The sequence below is a fragment of the Carassius auratus genome, chromosome 6 (genome assembly GCF_003368295.1).
Source record: "Carassius auratus strain Wakin chromosome 6, ASM336829v1, whole genome shotgun sequence".
Lineage (NCBI taxonomy): Eukaryota > Metazoa > Chordata > Actinopteri > Cypriniformes > Cyprinidae > Carassius > Carassius auratus.
In genome coordinates this window covers 9,308,802-9,327,361 of record NC_039248.1, presented here as the reverse complement: position 1 = coordinate 9,327,361, position 18,560 = coordinate 9,308,802, and the positions used below count along the sequence as shown (strand labels likewise).

The window sequence follows — 18,560 nt, the reverse complement described above, 5'->3', positions numbered from 1 at the left end:
TTGATGACATTTCCAGTTTTAATGTTGACATTACATTTAATCACATTCATTTTTATTATACAAGCCTTTCTCTTCAAAAGTTTATTTGACTGAAAATAACATTCAACATGGGGCATGCCTGCTTTGCATTGTAAGAATGGAGGGGTTGAGACTGCAACATCAACAGAATATAGGAGATCTCCAATCTGTTTATAGAGACTGCAATGTCCATCTAATGGAATGACTGTCAAGGCGTTGCTCTTTCTACAAATGGCTGTGGCAAAAGTAGTGTCTGTTGCGCTAACACAAACAAACACAGGAGAAGCTGACTGCAACTGCATACCCATATATGTTATGTACATACACAGAATTACATACAAGAAAATGTAAATACTGTATATAAAGAAACAATCAAAAAATCGAATCGAAATCGGAATTCTTGAGACAAAACATTAACATTAACACATCTTTTCATCGGGGAGGATAGAAACGTTGAGTGTAAATCACCTCATCTGAGCATTTTACAAGTTCATCTCTGTGTGTTACATTCATACAGAGTGTAAGACAGTTTGAGAGCGAGACGGTTTGAGGAGCTTCAGAAATGCAGTCTCCGGTAAAGAGTCCATGCACGGGCAGCTCTCGTTCTCTCTCTTTAACTCTGACACATTTGAGACACATTCACATTAATGTACAGTACATCACAGTCATTGAGCTTCGCCTAAGCTTTATTATGACAATGTAAATCTACCGCCAATAGGACAGGTCATTCGATAAGGTCACTGCGAAACCCTCTTCAAGTGGAATACCATCCCACGTTTAGATGAGAAACCGAATTAAAATCATTCGATGAGAGGTTCAATGTTGGTTTTTATAGAAACAAAAAAACTGAAAGGTTTAAAATATTTCCCATTTATGGCAATAAGCACATTCAGTCATTATACATCTTGGAAATTTAGCAAAATCATGATTTCACATAGGGACTTACAGTACTTCCAGATGATTGCTCACCTCATTACAATTTCAGTGCATTTAACCTTGGTCTAATGCGTAACTCAAGGGCTGATAATGAATGAAATTAATGAGGTGTGTGGAAGGTATAAAAACATAAACCAAATAAACAAACCAACAAAACAAGCATTTACACTCCAAAGTGGCCCCACGCAATCAAAGTCAACACAGGATTCTAGTTAGTATGTGCTACTTTACCTTTAAATTTCCACTATAGTTACACCTTATTTTAAAAGAGTGGCGAAAAATCACTTATGGCACAATGATCCCACACCTACAGACAAGATGACTAGATTTGTTTTATTTCCTTAAGCCTGGTTTAAATACACACAAAGCGCATGTTTATCAAGATGAGGCCTGAGAAAGGCAGTAAAGCCACTGCTGATCCAGTCCTTTCTGAATGCACACACAACTGTGACTTGTATCACAGAACATGTTCGTGAACAACTCAAACTAATTCGGATATGACTCCATTAGCTGTTATTGCAAAATGTTTATCATACCACAATACCAAAATATAGATGTTAAAAACTAGATCGATCCTCTGAAAAGTGTCTAAAAGTGTCCAAATAGTTCATCATCGCATTCTTAATGTACAATATTGTGAGTGTAATATGTTGATTTGATTTGGAATTACTATTTGGCAGCAATATTGTATTGAACTGCAAGTCTCTCAAAATTAAAAGAATGTAGCATTTAATCTATTATAGTCATTTATTTTCACTTTTATCTTTAAATTTTAATATTTTGGTGATCAAAAATAAATAAATCACATTTATTACGCTGAACATTTTCCAGTACCTGACCCTTAAAATATTTTCTTTCAGTTATGGCTTCTGGTAAAACATCTAAATCTACTGTGATGCCGTTAGTTTCCAATGGAATTAAAACGGTAAGTGCAACATTAGATATTTCTAAGTTATCAGTTATGATCAGCTTTTTGCCTAAAAATAGGAGTACAATAAGTAAGGCCCACAAAGCCCTGCACTCAGAACAATATGGCTGCCAGTAAAATTTTGAAAACTGTGTCTACCACGCCCAGCATGTAAGATAAAAACCTCTGCTCTTCGAGGTCCCTAGCAAAATTTTCATAACTTCAGATTTGTATAGCTACATCAGTATCGGCGGTGAGAGATCAATTCATTTTAGGGCTGAATTAACAACCATAAGAAAGCAAATGCTAAAATTAAAAAAAAAACTAAAGATGTGTAACTATTTTAGAACACCAACTGTGTTATAAAAATAGCTGATTTATGAAATTCCAATGAAAAACAGCAGTAATGTTAAAGACTATAAAATATCACCTACTACTATTTAGGATAGACACAATGGGATTTCATTGGGAATACACTGACAAGTCTTTTAAGTATACTTGTAGACAAAATATTATCAAGCCCTGAACTGATCATGATGTAATTGTAAAGAACAGCTGCATTTATGTTTTACATGTTGCTGATTGTTAGCCCTAAAATTCAACATTTACCAATGGCACATAGTTCAGTGATATCATTATATTTTTGGCACAATATGTTCAAATACAGTTATTATTCAACATGAAACTGCAGTTTAAAAAAGACATTAAATAATACCAAGGTAGATTCTGTGGTTTCCCATCCCACCTTTGGTATCTCTAAAACGACTAATCTAACAACAGGTCTACTTTACGAATAATTCAAATACAAAACCATAAATTAATTCATAAATAAACGAACATACAGCTAGATAGAGAAATAATTCTAAATTAAATAAATATGTTTTGCCTCGTGATTCCTGGCATATTTTTTTTAAGATATAAAAAATAATTAACATTCTTACTTCTGAATATGCATATGGTGCTTTACGTAGCTTTACAAAACATAGATGTACATAAATACACTCTCAAATTCACAGAGAATCATCACTCTCAGGTATATTGTCACTGGGGATGTGAGAATAGCAGTTTTTTTTATTGTATCTTACTTTATTTAACTAATTTTACTATTTTTTGTTTTCTTTTTTACTTGAAAATATTGATTTACTTATCTTTCAATGCACATATCCACTTTAAATTGCTCTTTCCTTTCCATTTCTGGGAACATGAAAATTAATATCTGACTGTGTTCTGAAAAAAAAAGACTAATAATGGTGCTAAGAGCAATGGCTTAAGCAGATACTGAACAAAATAAGCTCATCACTAGACCAGAATGATTCTCGCTTTAAATGTTTTGCTAGGCTGAAGTCTGGATTTTAGCACTCCAAACTTAGCGCTTGAAAACAAAGAATTCTCCATTTCAAAACCACCACAAACCCAGAGAGATATAATGGATCATATTCTGGATAACTTACTACCTTTATTTGTGTAAACTTTCATTTGCCATAAACTTAGTGGGAAATTAGGAAATAACGGGAGGCCTCAGTTACAATTTGAGAACTATAAGTGCAAACTGAATTGATCGAATCAATTCCTGAGGATCGGAGAATCAAGAGGCTATCAAATACTGAACAATTAGCGCTCTTCATCCTCGTTGTGGCCTCCACTTAGCTACATATGGGAACTGAAATAGACAATGAGAGAGACTGCTGGAGTATCTTTATCATGATGAAGATCTTGTCTTCAGTTAGTTACAGAAGAAACTAGATCTATTTGATAATTATGAAATGATCTTACATGTGGTAATAAAACACTTATGGTGGTTTCAAGTCTGTTCTGCTCAAGTGTCAAAATACTGTGCTGCCTTACTGAAAAGTAAAGAAAAAGTTCACCTAAAAATCATCTATTCATCTTAATATCACTCAAAATATATGTGATATTGTAGTTATCTAGCAGGCTGCAGTCTTTTGGGTTTTTTGGGGTTGAACTATCCCTTTAAATCAACAAACGATAAATGACAAATATAAAAAACAAAACTTAAGACACTTAGAAACACTGCACATTGTTTCCTGAATGAAGTATTTTTTCTGAACCCATTTCTTTGGCCCAAAGCCCAAACAGCAACCCAAAACCACGGTGATAAGTAGTTAACTACCATTCACAACCTTCCCACGCAGAATGTGAGAAAATAAATAGATAAAATGCTCAGTGTTTGGCTCAATGGAGTTACTATTTCATCAAGCAGCAGTTGGTATGAGTGTAGAAAATGAGAAAATAGAGGCTTCACTATAATGGTGGGAGGAAAATACCACCAAAACTTTCTCTTTCCTGAACATTTCCCCTCATTTTTATTCCTGTCATACCTGTAACTCTCTATTTCACTCTCACAGAGGCAAGTCGGTACTGTTGTGCCGTGTCTTCCGTGAGGTGCCGTCATCCCGAGGGAGAGCCTTCTGTAGGTTGGACATGGCTGCTGTCTTCTTCAGGTCAATCACGGCGTAGCATTCTCCACGGCGGGAGGATGGGGCGGCTGCGGCGGCAGCCATCCCACGTCTGAGGGGAGGAGGTCTCTGTGGTACCGGAGCCCCGCCTCCATGTCCCGAGCAACCGGAGGGCTCAGCCTCCAGCTCCACCTGGATGTAGTTGAGCTGGCGAGAGGGAGGAGGAGGCGGGTGACGGCTGTGCTGCTCGCAGGTGGTGCTGCCACGCCCTGCTCGCTGACGTCTGAAATCGAAGTTGAAAACCCGGTTGGGCCTCTCAGGCGCGTGAGGGTGCGGAGGGCAAGCGTGACGGAGACGTGTCGGAGGCTGGAGCTGGTAAGAGTTTGCATGTAAGTAAGTTTCAGTGCTACCAGTCACAGGGTTTACATCAACCAATGACTTTCTCTGATTTTTTTCATTATTTAAGATTGGACTCTCAAAGAGCAACACTTAGCCAATTACATTATTTCAGAGCTAAGCATAATTATAAAACTATATACACATATACTCTATATATCTTCCTGACTATGATTATTATAGTTAATTTAAGAGTTAATTTATTATATTTATTTTTCACATTTATTACATTTTATTAACTTATATGTCATTTTATTAATCTATGTGACTGTCCAGGCCTGGAAATAACTTTTTTTTTTTTTTTTACAATTCCCTGATATTTCCCTTGAATTAGATTTGGTATATTCTCTACTTGTATTTGCTTGTGCTTTTGTTTACACACATATTTAGTGTTAGAAGTGACAGCGATTCCACTCTTTCTACAAATGATTTTCTAACAAAAAAATTACATTTGATTTTACACAGCCTGCACTCTTAAAGAGCAATATCATAATTTAGTGCTAAGCAAAACTATAAAATATATATTCACTCTTGAAATTCCACAGATTTTACTTATTTATTTATAATATTTATAATTTTGACCAATGATTTTTCATGAAATAATTAAAAAACTTCATACAGAACTTTCAAAGAACAATAACCAATTAAATAAATCTAGAGCTAAGCATAACTTTTTAAATAAATATTCATTCTAGAAATTTCCCTGACATTTATAGTATTATTATTAGTAGTAGTAGTAGTAGTAGTAGTAGTAGTATTAACTTTGCATTATAATTTTTGACTGACAATTTATTTAATGTATATTCAGTATTCATATATCTATATAAATATATATATATAAAAAATAATAATAATAGTTTTAGTGACTATTTTAATTCCTTGATTATACCCTGGAATTGGATTTGGCATGTTCTCCACATGTATTTACTGGTGCTTTTATTGACGCACCTGTTCAGTGTTGACATAGTTCTGCAGGGCATCACGATGAATCCCAGCGCTGCCGCCACTCTCCTGATGGTATCCGTTTGGGGTTGCGGGCCCTTCAGAATATTCATACTCATCATATTCTTCTTCCTCTTCCTCTTCATACTCGTCCTCATCCTCGTCTTCATCCTGATCCTCTTCTTCCTCACGCTGAAGCGCACGGTATTCCCAAACCGGGGGGAGCGATGGAAGGTTCTCATAGTTGAGCAACGCTGTGCGCCGATGACCACTGACCCCCATTCCCCGGTCACAGCCGTATCCCTGCGGAGGCAGTGAGGAAGGGTGCGTGTGTGTGAGCGGCAGGGAGTGCGGATGCGTGTGTGTGCGGGAATCACCGGTGGTGCTGCTACTGCTACTGGAGCCCAAAGACTGAGATTGAGACACAGTGCTCGGACTCAGCCTTTGCCTACGTGCTCCTCGGAGTCCGTTGATATTCTCGTACGTCAGCTGACTTTCTGGGCAAGGCTCCATGCTAGAGTGTCGGTGCATTAGATGATGGCAATGGTGGTAAGAGTGTGTGTTGCACATGTGTACAGACGGAGTCTCCTCTCCTTCTGTTTCGGAGCTGCCATCTGCCGCTCGAAGCGGGTGAGTGACGTGGCGGTCTCTGTCTCTTTCCATAAGGTGGCGCTGTGCTGGGGTCGGACCCAACATGAACTTCACCTCCTGGGCTCCAGGCTGGAGGAAGACCTGAGGGTCTTTGTGAGGGTCGTCCAGGGGGCAGCAGTGCATGCTGGGCTGGCCTGGGACTGGGCCCCCACGTATGGTGGTGGTAGTTGAGGTTTCTGGGTAGGTGGTGGGCCGTACTTCAGGCAGGGAGTGGACACAGTGGCGGCTTGAGAGGTCAGTTTCCATGCCCACTGTATTCACATACGTATGGGTCTGGAAACAAATGGAAAGGTTAGTTAAACTGATGTTTAAGTAACTGACAGCACATTATTTACCTAGATTTAGCATTATGAACATTTTAACACCTTGAAAAAGATTCTACATAGTTCCCCTTTATACTGCATGTGTTTACATCTAAAGGACTTTCTATGTTTTAATAAAAAAATAATAATAATTATGTAGATTTATAACACTGTACTTTGTGTTTTATTACCTTGGCATTAAATGAATGAAATTTGGTTTCTAATACACTGGCTAATGAGGTGACATGTTTGGCGTCTTTCTCCCTTCTAACCAACATAATCGATCAGTCAATATTTTTATTTCCTCTTTCTCAAAGTCATAGAAATGCTATCATGAACCTATCAGAACCCCAGAAATGTGAAAAAGGTCCACTTCTTCTAATTCATTTCGAGGTAAGTAATATTATTTTTCAAATGTACAAAGCCCTCAAAAGTATTTTTATTTTCATTTAAAGAGATATTTCACACAAAAATTGAAATTACCCCATGATTTATTCACCCTCAAACCGCCTAGGTGTATATGATATTTTTTCTTTTAGACAAATACAATTTCAGTTATTAAAAAAAATGTCCTGGCTCTTCCAAGATTTATAATGAAGGTGGGTAGTGGTCCAGATTTTGAAGCAAATTAAAGTCCATCCATCCATCATAAAAAGTGTTCCACATGGCTCCAGAGGGTCAATAAATGTCTTGGAGCAAAGTGATGTGTTTGTGTAAGAAAAATATCTATATTTACTACTTAAATGAGTCAATCTTTCGTTCGTTATCTGGCTCGGCTCGATGTTCATCTTCAGTTCTCTCTTCACAGCAGTTTAGTCAGTGTACTGATTGAGTACATGAATTACTCCGGGATATTGGTTTATTTGAACTCAGAGGGAGTGTCAGCCACATTAAAAAAGTTAACAGCTCAAGTCATTAGTGGATTAATGCTTATTGGAGACACGAACCGTTTCAAACGATTCAGTTTGATTTGGTGAACTGGTTCAAGAAGATCCGGTTACATCAAGTGATTCATTCGCAAACCGGATATTACTAAACTGCAGTGAACGCGCTCACAACAGACCCGGAAGAGAAGACAATGATGAATGAATTCATATTTTTTTCGTTATTTTTGAACCAAAATGTATTTTCGATGCTTCAACAAATTCTAACTGACCCTCTGATGTCACATGGACCACTTTGATGATGTTTTTATTACCTTTCTGGACATGGACAATATACCATACACACATTTTCAATGGAGGGACTAAGAGCTCTCGGACTAAATCTAAAATATCTTAAACTGTGTTCCAAAGATGAACGGAGGTCTCACGGGTTTGGAACGACATGAGGGTGAGTCATTAATGACACAATTTTCCTTTTTGGGTGAACTTACCCTTTAAGCATATTAATGTCACTGCATTCGATAACACAACATCAAATCAAGTGTCATTTAAGAAAATATTTTGTTAGAAGCTGTGAAGTTTTAAATGTTAGTGAAACATAAAAGTTAATCTTATGAATTTGAATGTGATGAACCTAACCCTGTGGTTATTCTGCTAGAACCCCTGTTTGAACAAACTGTCCACTAAAATCAGGGTAAGCTGAATTAAAAATGTATAATTCGAGTGAACGAAATAGTAAATCGAGGGAACGCAATAGTAATCGTGTGCACGTTTTAGTACATTGAGGGAATTAATTAGTCAATCGTGCACACAATTTAGCCTACTATTTTTTCCTGCATGTCATGTGTGGAGCTCTGTATTTTAGACCCCAATGGCTTTCTTTTATGGAGTAAAAACATCCTTTAAAATATCTAAAAAATACTTGTTTACATGTTTGCAACAAAATGAAAAAATTATGACGATTCCCATTTTTGGGTGAACTATCCCTTTAAACAGGGTTGCAAAAATGAATAAAAAAAAGTGATGTTTTGAGAAAAGGTCTAGAGTTATTGTTGCAGTGGCTCAGTGGTTCATGTAGGTTGTCTACAAACTGGAAGGTTGGTGGTTCAATCCCCGGCTCCACCTGACCAAGTGTCGAGGTGTTCTTGAGCAAGACACCTAACCCCAACTGCTCCTGACGAGCTGGATGGTGCCTTGAATGGCTGACACCGCAGTTAGTGTGAATGAATGGGTGAATGTGAGGAAAATTTTAAAGTGCTTTGGATGGCCATGTGGTCTGTTGAAAGCGCTATATAAATGCAGCCCATTTACCATTTTTCAAATACAATGCTGCTTGAGCTTCCAGATACTTTTTATGGCTACTGAATGTATGCACAGGCAGGTGTTTGTTCTCACTTGGTCATCCAGTCCCATGAGGCTGAGTCTGTGGTCGTTGGGGAGAGAGGGCTGCGATGAGTCTGCACTGATTGGGTATCCTGGGTATCCATTAGGAAAACCCTGCATTGGGAATCCAGGGGCTGCACAAACAGACCAAAGCACAGTACACGTAAGCATGTAATATTTAGGTTTCCTACTGTAAGTTAAGTTATGTTGATATCCGGGCAAGATATGTCAATAATAACATGTGAATGAGTCATCATATTTATTTGGTCTATTTTGTCTATGACCTCAATGGTCAATGTCTAACAAAAGCCAAATGATGATTCAAATACACAAAACTATTTGTTTTTATGGGATCTTTATAACAATTATGCATACCTACACTGAACAGCTATGCTTTGAAAACAAATTTCTTACATCAAGAGTTTTTAAGTAACATTGACAAAAGCACGCTCTGTAACGCTGCTTTGAAACACATATTGTGAGAGTGCTATACTAATAAACTTGAATCACAAAAAGCTTAAATGGTGACTAGTTACACAAAGGTTATAAAAATTTTTATGTCAATGTTATTTGACTACTGTACATTTACAGAAATGTCAATGCTTCCCAGCACACTTGAAAATAAAAATAAAGTTGTGAGAGACATTTAATGTATGGAGTGTGAAAATATGTAAATACCTGGCTAGGTGTTTAAATGTGCACGTTTTCTACAGCTAAAAAAAGCAATACCATTGCCGTGACATTATAATTAACTTTTTTAGCCCTATTTCATAACTGATATTGAACATGAAGTCGCTGTTCAAATATCTGTACCCTATTAAGACTGATCAAGTGATTAGTGAATGGGTCAGTTTCGTTTTACACATATATGAAGATATGAAGCCCTGTGTGTTTAAGTGAGTAGATATTCCATCTCACTGTTGGGTGTCTGTGGAGTTCGAGGCATGTCCATCTCTGGCGCATGCCCGGGCCGGGTCATGAGCATGGGCTCCTCCACTACATTGATGCTGTTACACTGCATCAACTCCTGCAGCAGGTTGAAGATCTCTTCTGCACGAGAGCACTTGAATGCAAAGATCCCTGTCAAAACATGCAAGAAAACAGGTAAATAGAAACAATAGTAAATGCATAGGTGGAGTATTACTTGCATGCATGGGGAAGGCACAAAAACATAGGGGCACACAAAATCTAAATTAGGATGACAGAATTTAACTGAACCTAATTAAAAAATATCTATAACGTTACTAGAATACACATTAAATGAAAGGGGTTGTCCACTCAGACATGTACTGATCCTTATGTCATTCTATTAGAAAATAGTATAGTATATATTTGTAATGAAACCGAGCGGTTTGTCGCTGCATTGAATGTCCAGGAAACTAAATCTTTAAATCTGAAAAGGTTAAACCATATGATTTGAGTGATTCAATTCAAATCTTGTGATGAGATTTGATCACTTAATATGATGAACAGATTTATTGTAGCCTTTTATTCCCCTTTCTTTATTCCCAGAAAAAAACTCAATGGCACAGGCTTCCATATTTGCTACTATATGTGTATGTTTGTGTGGAATCATTGTTTAGATGTTAATAAAAGCCTGAATTAAAATCACATAAAGCAACTGTATCTCTTCACAAACTTAATTTGATTCATATGAATTTGCTTTAAATAATTTACTTAATAGCTTTTATTAATCTTCAAAGCTTTGGTCGGTTACCTGGACTTTCGGGTTTCAGAGGAACAGAAACTGTCCTAATTTGTGTTTCAAAGATTAACCTTATGGCTCTTATGGGTTTGGAATGACATGAGGGTGAGTAAATTATGAAAAGAGTTTTATTTTCGGATGAACTTTCGCTTTAAGGAGCCAAATCAACCACCTACCAATATCCCTACTAATGAGCAAATGTCAGGGTTTATAGAAGGTTTCAATATTTGCTTTACACACAATTTAGTGTTACATCTGCGTAAAGTAGAAGTAAGAATCATCGTACCTTGTCCTGTCTGACAACGACGGCCACTCTCGAAAGAGAAGAGGTTGGAATCGTAACCGTATCGGCGCAGACACAGGTATGGCCACCGGATGGCATCCCGTTTGCGTGTGTGCAGAATGAGCTCTGTCTGTGTGAGCTCCATGGTTCCTGAGCCCAACTCATTTCCCTCATCGTCCACATTAGTCACCTGTCAGACATAACAGGTTATCACAGAACCATACAGTGCTTTACTTGGTTAACCATGTGATTGTTCTCAAATGTTGCACTTAAAATGTATATTTACTAACACAGTGCTTTTTAAGGTTCGTTTCTATCTTAAAGTGTCTTGTGAAATGCACCTTAAATTTGTTGAGATGGTTGTCTCGGATAGTATCTCTGTATAGACAGCTCCAGCAGCTCCCCATAGCTTCAGCAGGCCAGCTGAAACCTTAAACAGGGACAAACGGGTCAGATATTGCATGGACTACGTGGAGACAGCTAAAAATTAATAAGCAAAACAGGATTGTTTTATTTATGTAAAATAAATAGGTAATGCATGAAGAGACACTAAAAGTATACTTATATGCTCACCTGGTCCAGGCCATCAGTGGGAGTGATGCTTGCGTCAATCCCAGAATCCTCTGCTGGGTGTCATGGCGGAAGTGGGGTGTGCCGGTAAGAGCATCCAGTCCCAGTGCACAAATGGTTCATTTCTCCTATGAAGCAGAGAAAAAGAAAGGACTTGATGTACAATCCTTTGAGTATACTGTCCTCTTTTTCAAAAACGCCCGAGCTGTGATTAAGACACTGGGAATGAAGTTGCTCTTTCTCCTCTGACTCCCACTGGAAAAATAAAACGTAATTAATTTATACTGGGAACCGTATTCTCAAGTGGAATCAGCTTACAACTCATGGTTTCAGCCTTCAGCCTGATGTGCACAGATACTGTCTTAATAACCACAAATAACTTATATTTCAGGTGGCTTCAGGAGAGTAAAGAAAGCTATCAGTTCTGTGCTATTTCAATTTAAATGGGTTGGTTCACCCAAATTTTATTTAATTTCATCAAATAATTTACTGTCCCTTAAGATATTTTGAAGATTTTAACCAAACAGTTGCTTGTAGCCATTGACTTCCACTGTACGGGAAAAATACCATGAAAGTCAATGCCTATATTCTTTAAAATATCTTCTTTTGTGTTCAATAGAAAAAATAAATTAGATACTGGTGTGCAACAACATGAGGGTAAATCATGATATATTTTTTTTTTTTTTGTTTTTTTGAGTGAACTTTAACTTCAAAAATCATGCAGACATGTAGAAACTGAAAATGGCAAAACTTAAGCTTTAAACTTTTTTTTTTAATCTTTTTTAAAATCCCGCTACATAAAGTAAGATTTTTTTAATCTGTATTATTTATGTATACAGTACATTGAGATGTTGAGTTAATATGAAATACTATGAATCTATCTAAACAAAAACTACACAAATACCTCTATACAGACCATATTTATGCATTGCTGTATAACTGTATTTATGTATTAAATCAGTTAAGGTACTGTAAGGCTGCATTATTATATTAAAACCCACAGACAAAATGTATCAATGTGTGGAAAAAGACTCCTACTGCCATCTAATAGAATCTCTGTTAGACCCTTTGATGAATTGAATCATTATTTTATTTCTACCAGGTCCTGTCAAAATGAATTTATGGTCTTCTTACATTAAACAATTGTATGCTATTCCTGCATAATGTTTAAAATATATATTTTTACTTAATATAAAACACTATAAAACTGTAAATGTTTGTGTCTATCAAACAAAGAACAACTATTAACTACTGTATAAGTAGTACAAGTTCAAAAGCACTGATCAACATAGCAGTTCATCAGAAAATCTGTTCAAATTTTTGTGGATCCTCCATTTGAGAACACGATGGACCACACCAAACTTCTCACAATGCTCTGATTTTCTGAAAAAATGAAAGAAAAACGTTTAAGGACAAGTGTGTTTCATGCAATTTTACATAGCAGTAGTTTCAAACCAATGACTTGCACAGAAATGTCAACTCTAATCAAATTCCAAACTACTACATTTATAAGTTTATGAATGCCAAAGTTATATTAAAGGACATTTCTCAAGTATTAACCACTATATGCACAATATAATTATAATATAAACTGTATAATTATAGCCTACCAGTTGTCTTTTGTATGTCTAATATTAACATCATCATTAAAATGACTCAAAAATTAATAATCCAGTGCCCACGCTAATCAATACAGCATCATGAGCATTTCAAAACAGCCTAACTCATGAAAATGAAGCATGCATGGTTAAATGCAATAAGGTTAATAGTTGAACATGTCAGCACTTTTAAAAGTGTACCAGACCCTTCAGGACCATTCATGTGCAATTCATTCATAAAGTTAGTCATGCACATGAAGGCCCTGTCATAAAGTTGTTTTGCACATACACCCAAAATAACATGACAGTATATCTGTGCCATGTTCACAGAAAAAGGGAAATAACAGACTGATAAAACATTTAATATTTGATCAGTTTTGGATACTGATATGTCAACATCAATATGACCATGTCAGTTCATAACATCAGGCCACACAATCTCTTGTGCCTCAAACAGCAGTTCGTAACAGTCAAACCTGAAATCCACATTTGATTCTCTGAAGTCTGTCATGCAGGACCAGACACGTTTGGCACCTGGAAAATTGTGTTTTTATCTTTAGTTTATGCAATAACCCAGAATCTTACATCTTGTGCAGCAGGTCTCTCGAATAGACACGGAGTGACCAACAGATGCAACTTGAACGTCTTGTAGCGCATCACCGCCAAGAATCCGTCGAAAAACCGGATAAATGCAGCTCAAATCTGCAGGACTAGCTTTTCTAATGCTAAGATAGAAAAGCAAAGTAGAAGTCGAACCAGTAAAAGCAACACTTGCGGCGTTCAAGGAGATGGCTCGCTATGTTCCAGCCTTTGTACCAACGTTAATGTTACACTACCACTAACCGTTTGCAGCTGGATGCTAGTAACTATTGTGTATCAAACACAGCACATTCACGCAGACTAATGAGATGAATGAGAGCAGGATGCGATCGAGCTCGTGCTGTACCAGCAGCATCAAAACACGTTTAGGCTACTGCAGAACAATTCAGCTGCGGCTGCTACTCACATGTTTGGCAGTGATTGCAATACGAGACGAGACAGATGAAGGATGCGAACAGCAGTCCACGGCGGATGCTACACCATCGGACTTGGCGGTCGGCGTGCTGGTCGTTTTTGATGCTTGTTCTAGTAGTGAGACTAAGAAAAGGCGAATTGCGTGAAAATATGACAATAAAGCCAATTGTTTTCCCCCCGTAACGCCCCCTTGCTGCGGCACGGGCCTCTCTTTGACATTTCCCGACCACCAGGGTGAGAGTTCAGGCAGACAACGAGGGCTGCTGGAGCGACAAGAAGGTAGAATATGCTGGAGGACCAGAAGATGAGGTGTGAATGTGTTTGAGCATCACACGATGACGTGTTGGCAGCAGCTCTATTTCAATCCACCTTGCTGTCATTCAAGACAGACTAATCCAATTCCTATTGGTTTAATGCGTTCGGCAATCGGCATTCTCGCAAACAGGTGTTTTAAGATTAGGGAAATGGCTAAAACTTTATTTCTGAATCATCTAACTGTGCTATGTTCACTCCTTAAGTTATGAGCAACTGTTAAATTGTTTACTGAAGAAGAATAAAAATTCAGCTGCATGAATTCAACTCAAAGCCATATGATTGTGAGTCAAGGTAAAAGAAAGAAAGAAAAAAAGCATGCACGTATAAAAAGAGAAATCTTTTTAACACTTAGCTTTTTAGAAACTACATTTTTATATTTAACTGTTTCATCAAAAAAAAGTAAAAATTAAATATTTTGTGCTAAAAAAGGCTATTGCACAAAACTAATGACCACAAAAATAGTCATAAGGGTGAATCTTTTGCAGTTGATATTATCATCAAAGCTAAAAGCTGAATAAATAAGCTTTCTATTGATATATGTTTTTTTTAGGGTAGGGCAATATATGGTTGGGATTCAACTGTTTCTAAATTTGGAATCTGACAGTGCAAAAAAAGTACATGCATTGCTAATGAAGTTCAATGCTTATTACTAAATCAAAAATTAAGATTTTATATATTTACAGTAGGAAATTTACTAAATATCTTCATTGAACATGATCTTTACTTAATATCCTAATGGTTTTTGGCATAAAATAAAAATATATAATATTTTTTTTCCATTCAATGTATTGTTGGCTTTTGCTACCTGTGCTCTTATGGTCTATATCTGATATTTACAAATATTTTCTGACCGCCTAAATATTTTCTTATTTATGGTAAAGTAATCTGAGGTTGTACATCAGTCTTATCACATATCCTTTTTCAACTTCAGATCATTGTTTACTGAGGCTGATAATATATAATTATGAAATGAATCCTGACTGTAAATCTTGGTCTTTCTCAGACACAGCTTACAACTAGAGTAGATGGATACATCAGCTTCAGGTATCAATTACATGTCTGTCAGCCTGTAAAGGGCAACAACAACTGCAAGTTTGATCAAAAGTAGTTAGAGGCATATCAGTGATATAGAATAAGTTTGTTCTACATGGAACGTGATCCCTCATTGTGGCAACCATGTTAGGTTCATATGATTTCACAATCCAGTCTATTTCTCTGATATACTAAATCAGTCTCACATTATGGAAGTAAAATGGGTTGTGAATGGCAATTTGCATTAACTTTCTTGTTCAAGTGCATGATAATGAAAATGTATGGATCGCCGCTTTCAGGGATTCAACTAGCTCAAAGTATATATGACATTTTTGACTGAAAATCCCCAGATGACCACAGACAATACAGAGAAACATTTCAGACTTTCAGTTTGCAAATGCTTTAATTGTAAGAAACAATGCTTTCATCTGAGAATATAGCACTATAAAAATGTGTGAAAAAGTCTACAACATATTCCTTAGAGTCCCAGCTGAGGCTTAGCATGTGGAGGCTCAAAAAGCTCTGAATCATCAAACATGGCAGAACTTTGGTCAGCAGCAGAAGAGGGGTCATTGTCAAAGAAAATAGCCCTCTTTCTCTTTCTTGATCCTGTAACAGACAGACATTCCTCAGAATTAAAGGCTGCAGCTTCCATGTTGTGGCTAGTGATGACATCAGGACTGAGCGGGAGCTTGTCCTTGTCCTCTTCTTGCTCTATGACAGCATCAGTCTCGGCCTGTTCATTGTATGCATCAACAGAGAAGCCCAGTATTTCAAAGATATCCTCATTTGCTGGAGGAAAAGGTGTTGAGAAATCCAAATCCTCAAGAAGCTCCTCAAATATATTGTGAGACACAGAGGAGGATTGATTCTTCATGTTGCTGCTGTCTTCAGCTCTGTTTGTCTCATCCTCATTAATGCCAAGATTCTTCACCTTATCTTTTAAGCTGGCAGGCCAGAAGGGCGGTGGAAGGTTGTAAACACCTAATAATTTCAGTGGACCAAGCTCCTGAAGATTTGGAGGATCCCAGATCAAATCTAAAAATGAAAAACATAATAAGCAACACCGTGTCTTTTTTAGCTTTGTGCTGATAAACTACTTTGGTGTGATATTTTTGTTGAGAAGTTACCTTCAGGTGTGAGAACACCAGATGGGGTCACAATTGACTCAGATCTTGGACTGGCCAAAATGTGGCTGTTAGATAGCACCTCTGCTCTGTACTTCTGTGAGGGAGGAGTTGGAGATAGTGGCCATGGAGATGCCGTGAAGTCATTTTCGGTCATGGCAGGTCCTTAAAATTACACAATGCCATTTAATTTAAACATGCAAAAACCATTCAATGATATTTAAATGATCGATGTAGATACATTGAAGAAACATGATATTCAAAAAAGTTATAAATAATCAAAATTCATACAAGATCCATTTTTAATGAATGATTGGAGTGATAGTGGAGTGAATTGATAATTAGCTATAAAATGTTATTATTTATTTCATAATTTACTTTATAAAATAAAGTAGTTTTGAACTAAGGGCCACTTACTAATAATTCATTTGATTTAAATCAGCCATTTGAAGCAGGAAATCATGTCCTCTTACCATTATTCTGGCATATTCGAAGTGGTGGAGAGCTGGAAGGCTGCTCGTTCCCTGACTTGGGCTGGGAGTAGTTGTAGGAATTCATTGAAAAGTATATATTCATAAAAACATTAACAGTGGAAATTGTTAACAACCCAATTACTCCTCAATATTCTCAACTGCTATTAGTATGTTGAAACTTTCCTTTTATGATATCACAGTTGCTTGTTTAATGGCTTCATACACTCTCTTAGAACAGTTCAAAAAAAAAAAAAAAAAAAAATCTCAAGTACTAACTGCAGAGTACAACTGCCAAGTTCTACATTTTAAAATGTTATCTTAAATATTTTTATTTTTGATGTTTTACATAAATCATTTTAAGGAGATTAATAATAATGCAAAAAATATTTAGTTATATATATATATATATATATATATATATATATATATATATATATGTGTGTGTGTGTGTGTGTGTGTGTGTGTGTGTGTGTGTGTGTGTGTGTGTGTGTGTGTGTGTGTGTGTGTGTGTGTATATACACACAGTAGTTTATGTATGTAGTTATATGCATACACAGTTCCATTTATGTACTACTATACTCAATCATGAGGTTAAACCAAGGAATAATTGTTTCCTGAGATCCAATCTAAATTGCTTTCACAAAATAATAGCATACCAGAATTTTTTTTTTTACATATTTGACCACATCCAAATTCATTATGAATTAATTCACAATAAAATATTCACTGTAATGTAAATTTAATTCAATTAATGTCTTTCTTTTATTAACACTGTATTGCAATTGCATGTTCAGGGTAAAAATTACATTAATAAAGTTTCAGTTACAGAGGAGTTTGCATAAGCATGCAAAAACAATAACTGAGGAAATGTCAGTTTTGATTAGCTAGTGTGTACATTATATGTTATATGTATATTATGTCTACAGGTAAAAAAATAAATGATTTGGGGAATGTCTGTAGTCTACATTCTGCATGTTTGCACGTTTCCTTGGTGCTCTTACCTAGACAAGACAAGGGAATATAAATTTTCCATGAGAACAACTTCTTTATTTTGCATTAATATTCACAACTGCAGATCATTCAAGTAAATCTACACACACACCACACGTTTGTTTTTGGGAAAAGTGGGGACATCCCATAGGCGTAAAGGTTTTTATACTGTACAGACCATATATTCTATTGCCCTACACCAACCCTACACCTAACCCTAACCCTAACATGAAACTGTGCATTTTTACTTTCTCAAAAAAACAAAAAACAAATTCTGTATGGTTTATACGTGTTTTGAAAAATGGGGACATGGGTTATGTCCTCATAAGTGACCCTCTCCTTGTAATACCGGTGTCATACCCATGTCATTATACAGAGTTGTGTCCTGATATGTCACAAAAACAAGAGCACACACACACATTGCACAACAGATATTTATATATTTATTGTGAGTGACTGTTTTGCTGTCGTCTATGAGACAGTAAATGGTTCCTCATTGATTTTGGCAGCTCTCTTAGTCATAATATGTCAAAGCTAATTTTCTGTTCCAGCGCAGCGCCGCGATGATCTTCTTGAACACACCAGATTCAAGCATTTATATGCTGAGTTATCGTTTC

At 36.6% G+C, this 18,560-nt stretch overlaps 2 protein-coding genes across 2 annotated transcripts; both read right to left on the bottom strand.

Annotated features, from left to right (window-relative positions):
- On the bottom strand, positions 1-14,436 carry LOC113094835 (fibroblast growth factor receptor substrate 2-like). Its single transcript, XM_026260470.1, has 8 exons — positions 13,999-14,436; positions 11,398-11,522; positions 11,166-11,254; positions 10,828-11,014; positions 9,755-9,916; positions 8,849-8,970; positions 5,623-6,540; positions 1-4,650 (listed from the first exon to the last, which is right to left on the bottom strand). The coding sequence occupies exons 3-8, from the start codon at positions 11,229-11,231 to the stop codon at positions 4,222-4,224; spliced, it is 1,884 nt and encodes a 627-aa protein (XP_026116255.1). The 5' UTR covers positions 11,232-11,254; positions 11,398-11,522; positions 13,999-14,436; the 3' UTR covers positions 1-4,221.
- Positions 14,437-15,743: 1,307 nt separating this feature from the next.
- LOC113094966 (uncharacterized) lies at positions 15,744-17,122 on the bottom strand. Its single transcript, XM_026260558.1, has 3 exons — positions 16,954-17,122; positions 16,484-16,645; positions 15,744-16,391 (listed from the first exon to the last, which is right to left on the bottom strand). The coding sequence occupies exons 1-3, from the start codon at positions 17,054-17,056 to the stop codon at positions 15,832-15,834; spliced, it is 825 nt and encodes a 274-aa protein (XP_026116343.1). The 5' UTR covers positions 17,057-17,122; the 3' UTR covers positions 15,744-15,831.
- Positions 17,123-18,560: the final 1,438 nt, after the last annotated feature.

What these genes read in the sequence shown, in the direction of transcription:
- LOC113094966 (XM_026260558.1), bottom strand. Translation starts at nt 17,056, where the DNA reads ATGAATATATACTTTTCAATGAATTCCTACAACTACTCCCAGCCCAAG. An exon ending in TCGAATATGCCAGAATAATG is followed by an intron (nt 16,646 to 16,953) that starts GTAAGAGGACAT and finishes TGTAATTTTAAG; the next exon opens with GACCTGCCATGACCGAAAAT. An exon ending in TGGTGTTCTCACACCTGAAG is followed by an intron (nt 16,392 to 16,483) that starts GTAACTTCTCAA and finishes TTTCATTTTTAG; the next exon opens with ATTTGATCTGGGATCCTCCA.
- LOC113094835 (XM_026260470.1), bottom strand. Translation starts at nt 11,231, where the DNA reads ATGGGGAGCTGCTGGAGCTGTCTATACAGAGATACTATCCGAGACAAC. An exon ending in ACCATCTCAACAAATTTAAG is followed by an intron (nt 11,015 to 11,165) that starts GTGCATTTCACA and finishes TATGTCTGACAG; the next exon opens with GTGACTAATGTGGACGATGA. An exon ending in AACTCCACAGACACCCAACA is followed by an intron (nt 8,971 to 9,754) that starts GTGAGATGGAAT and finishes CTGTTTGTGCAG; the next exon opens with CCCCTGGATTCCCAATGCAG.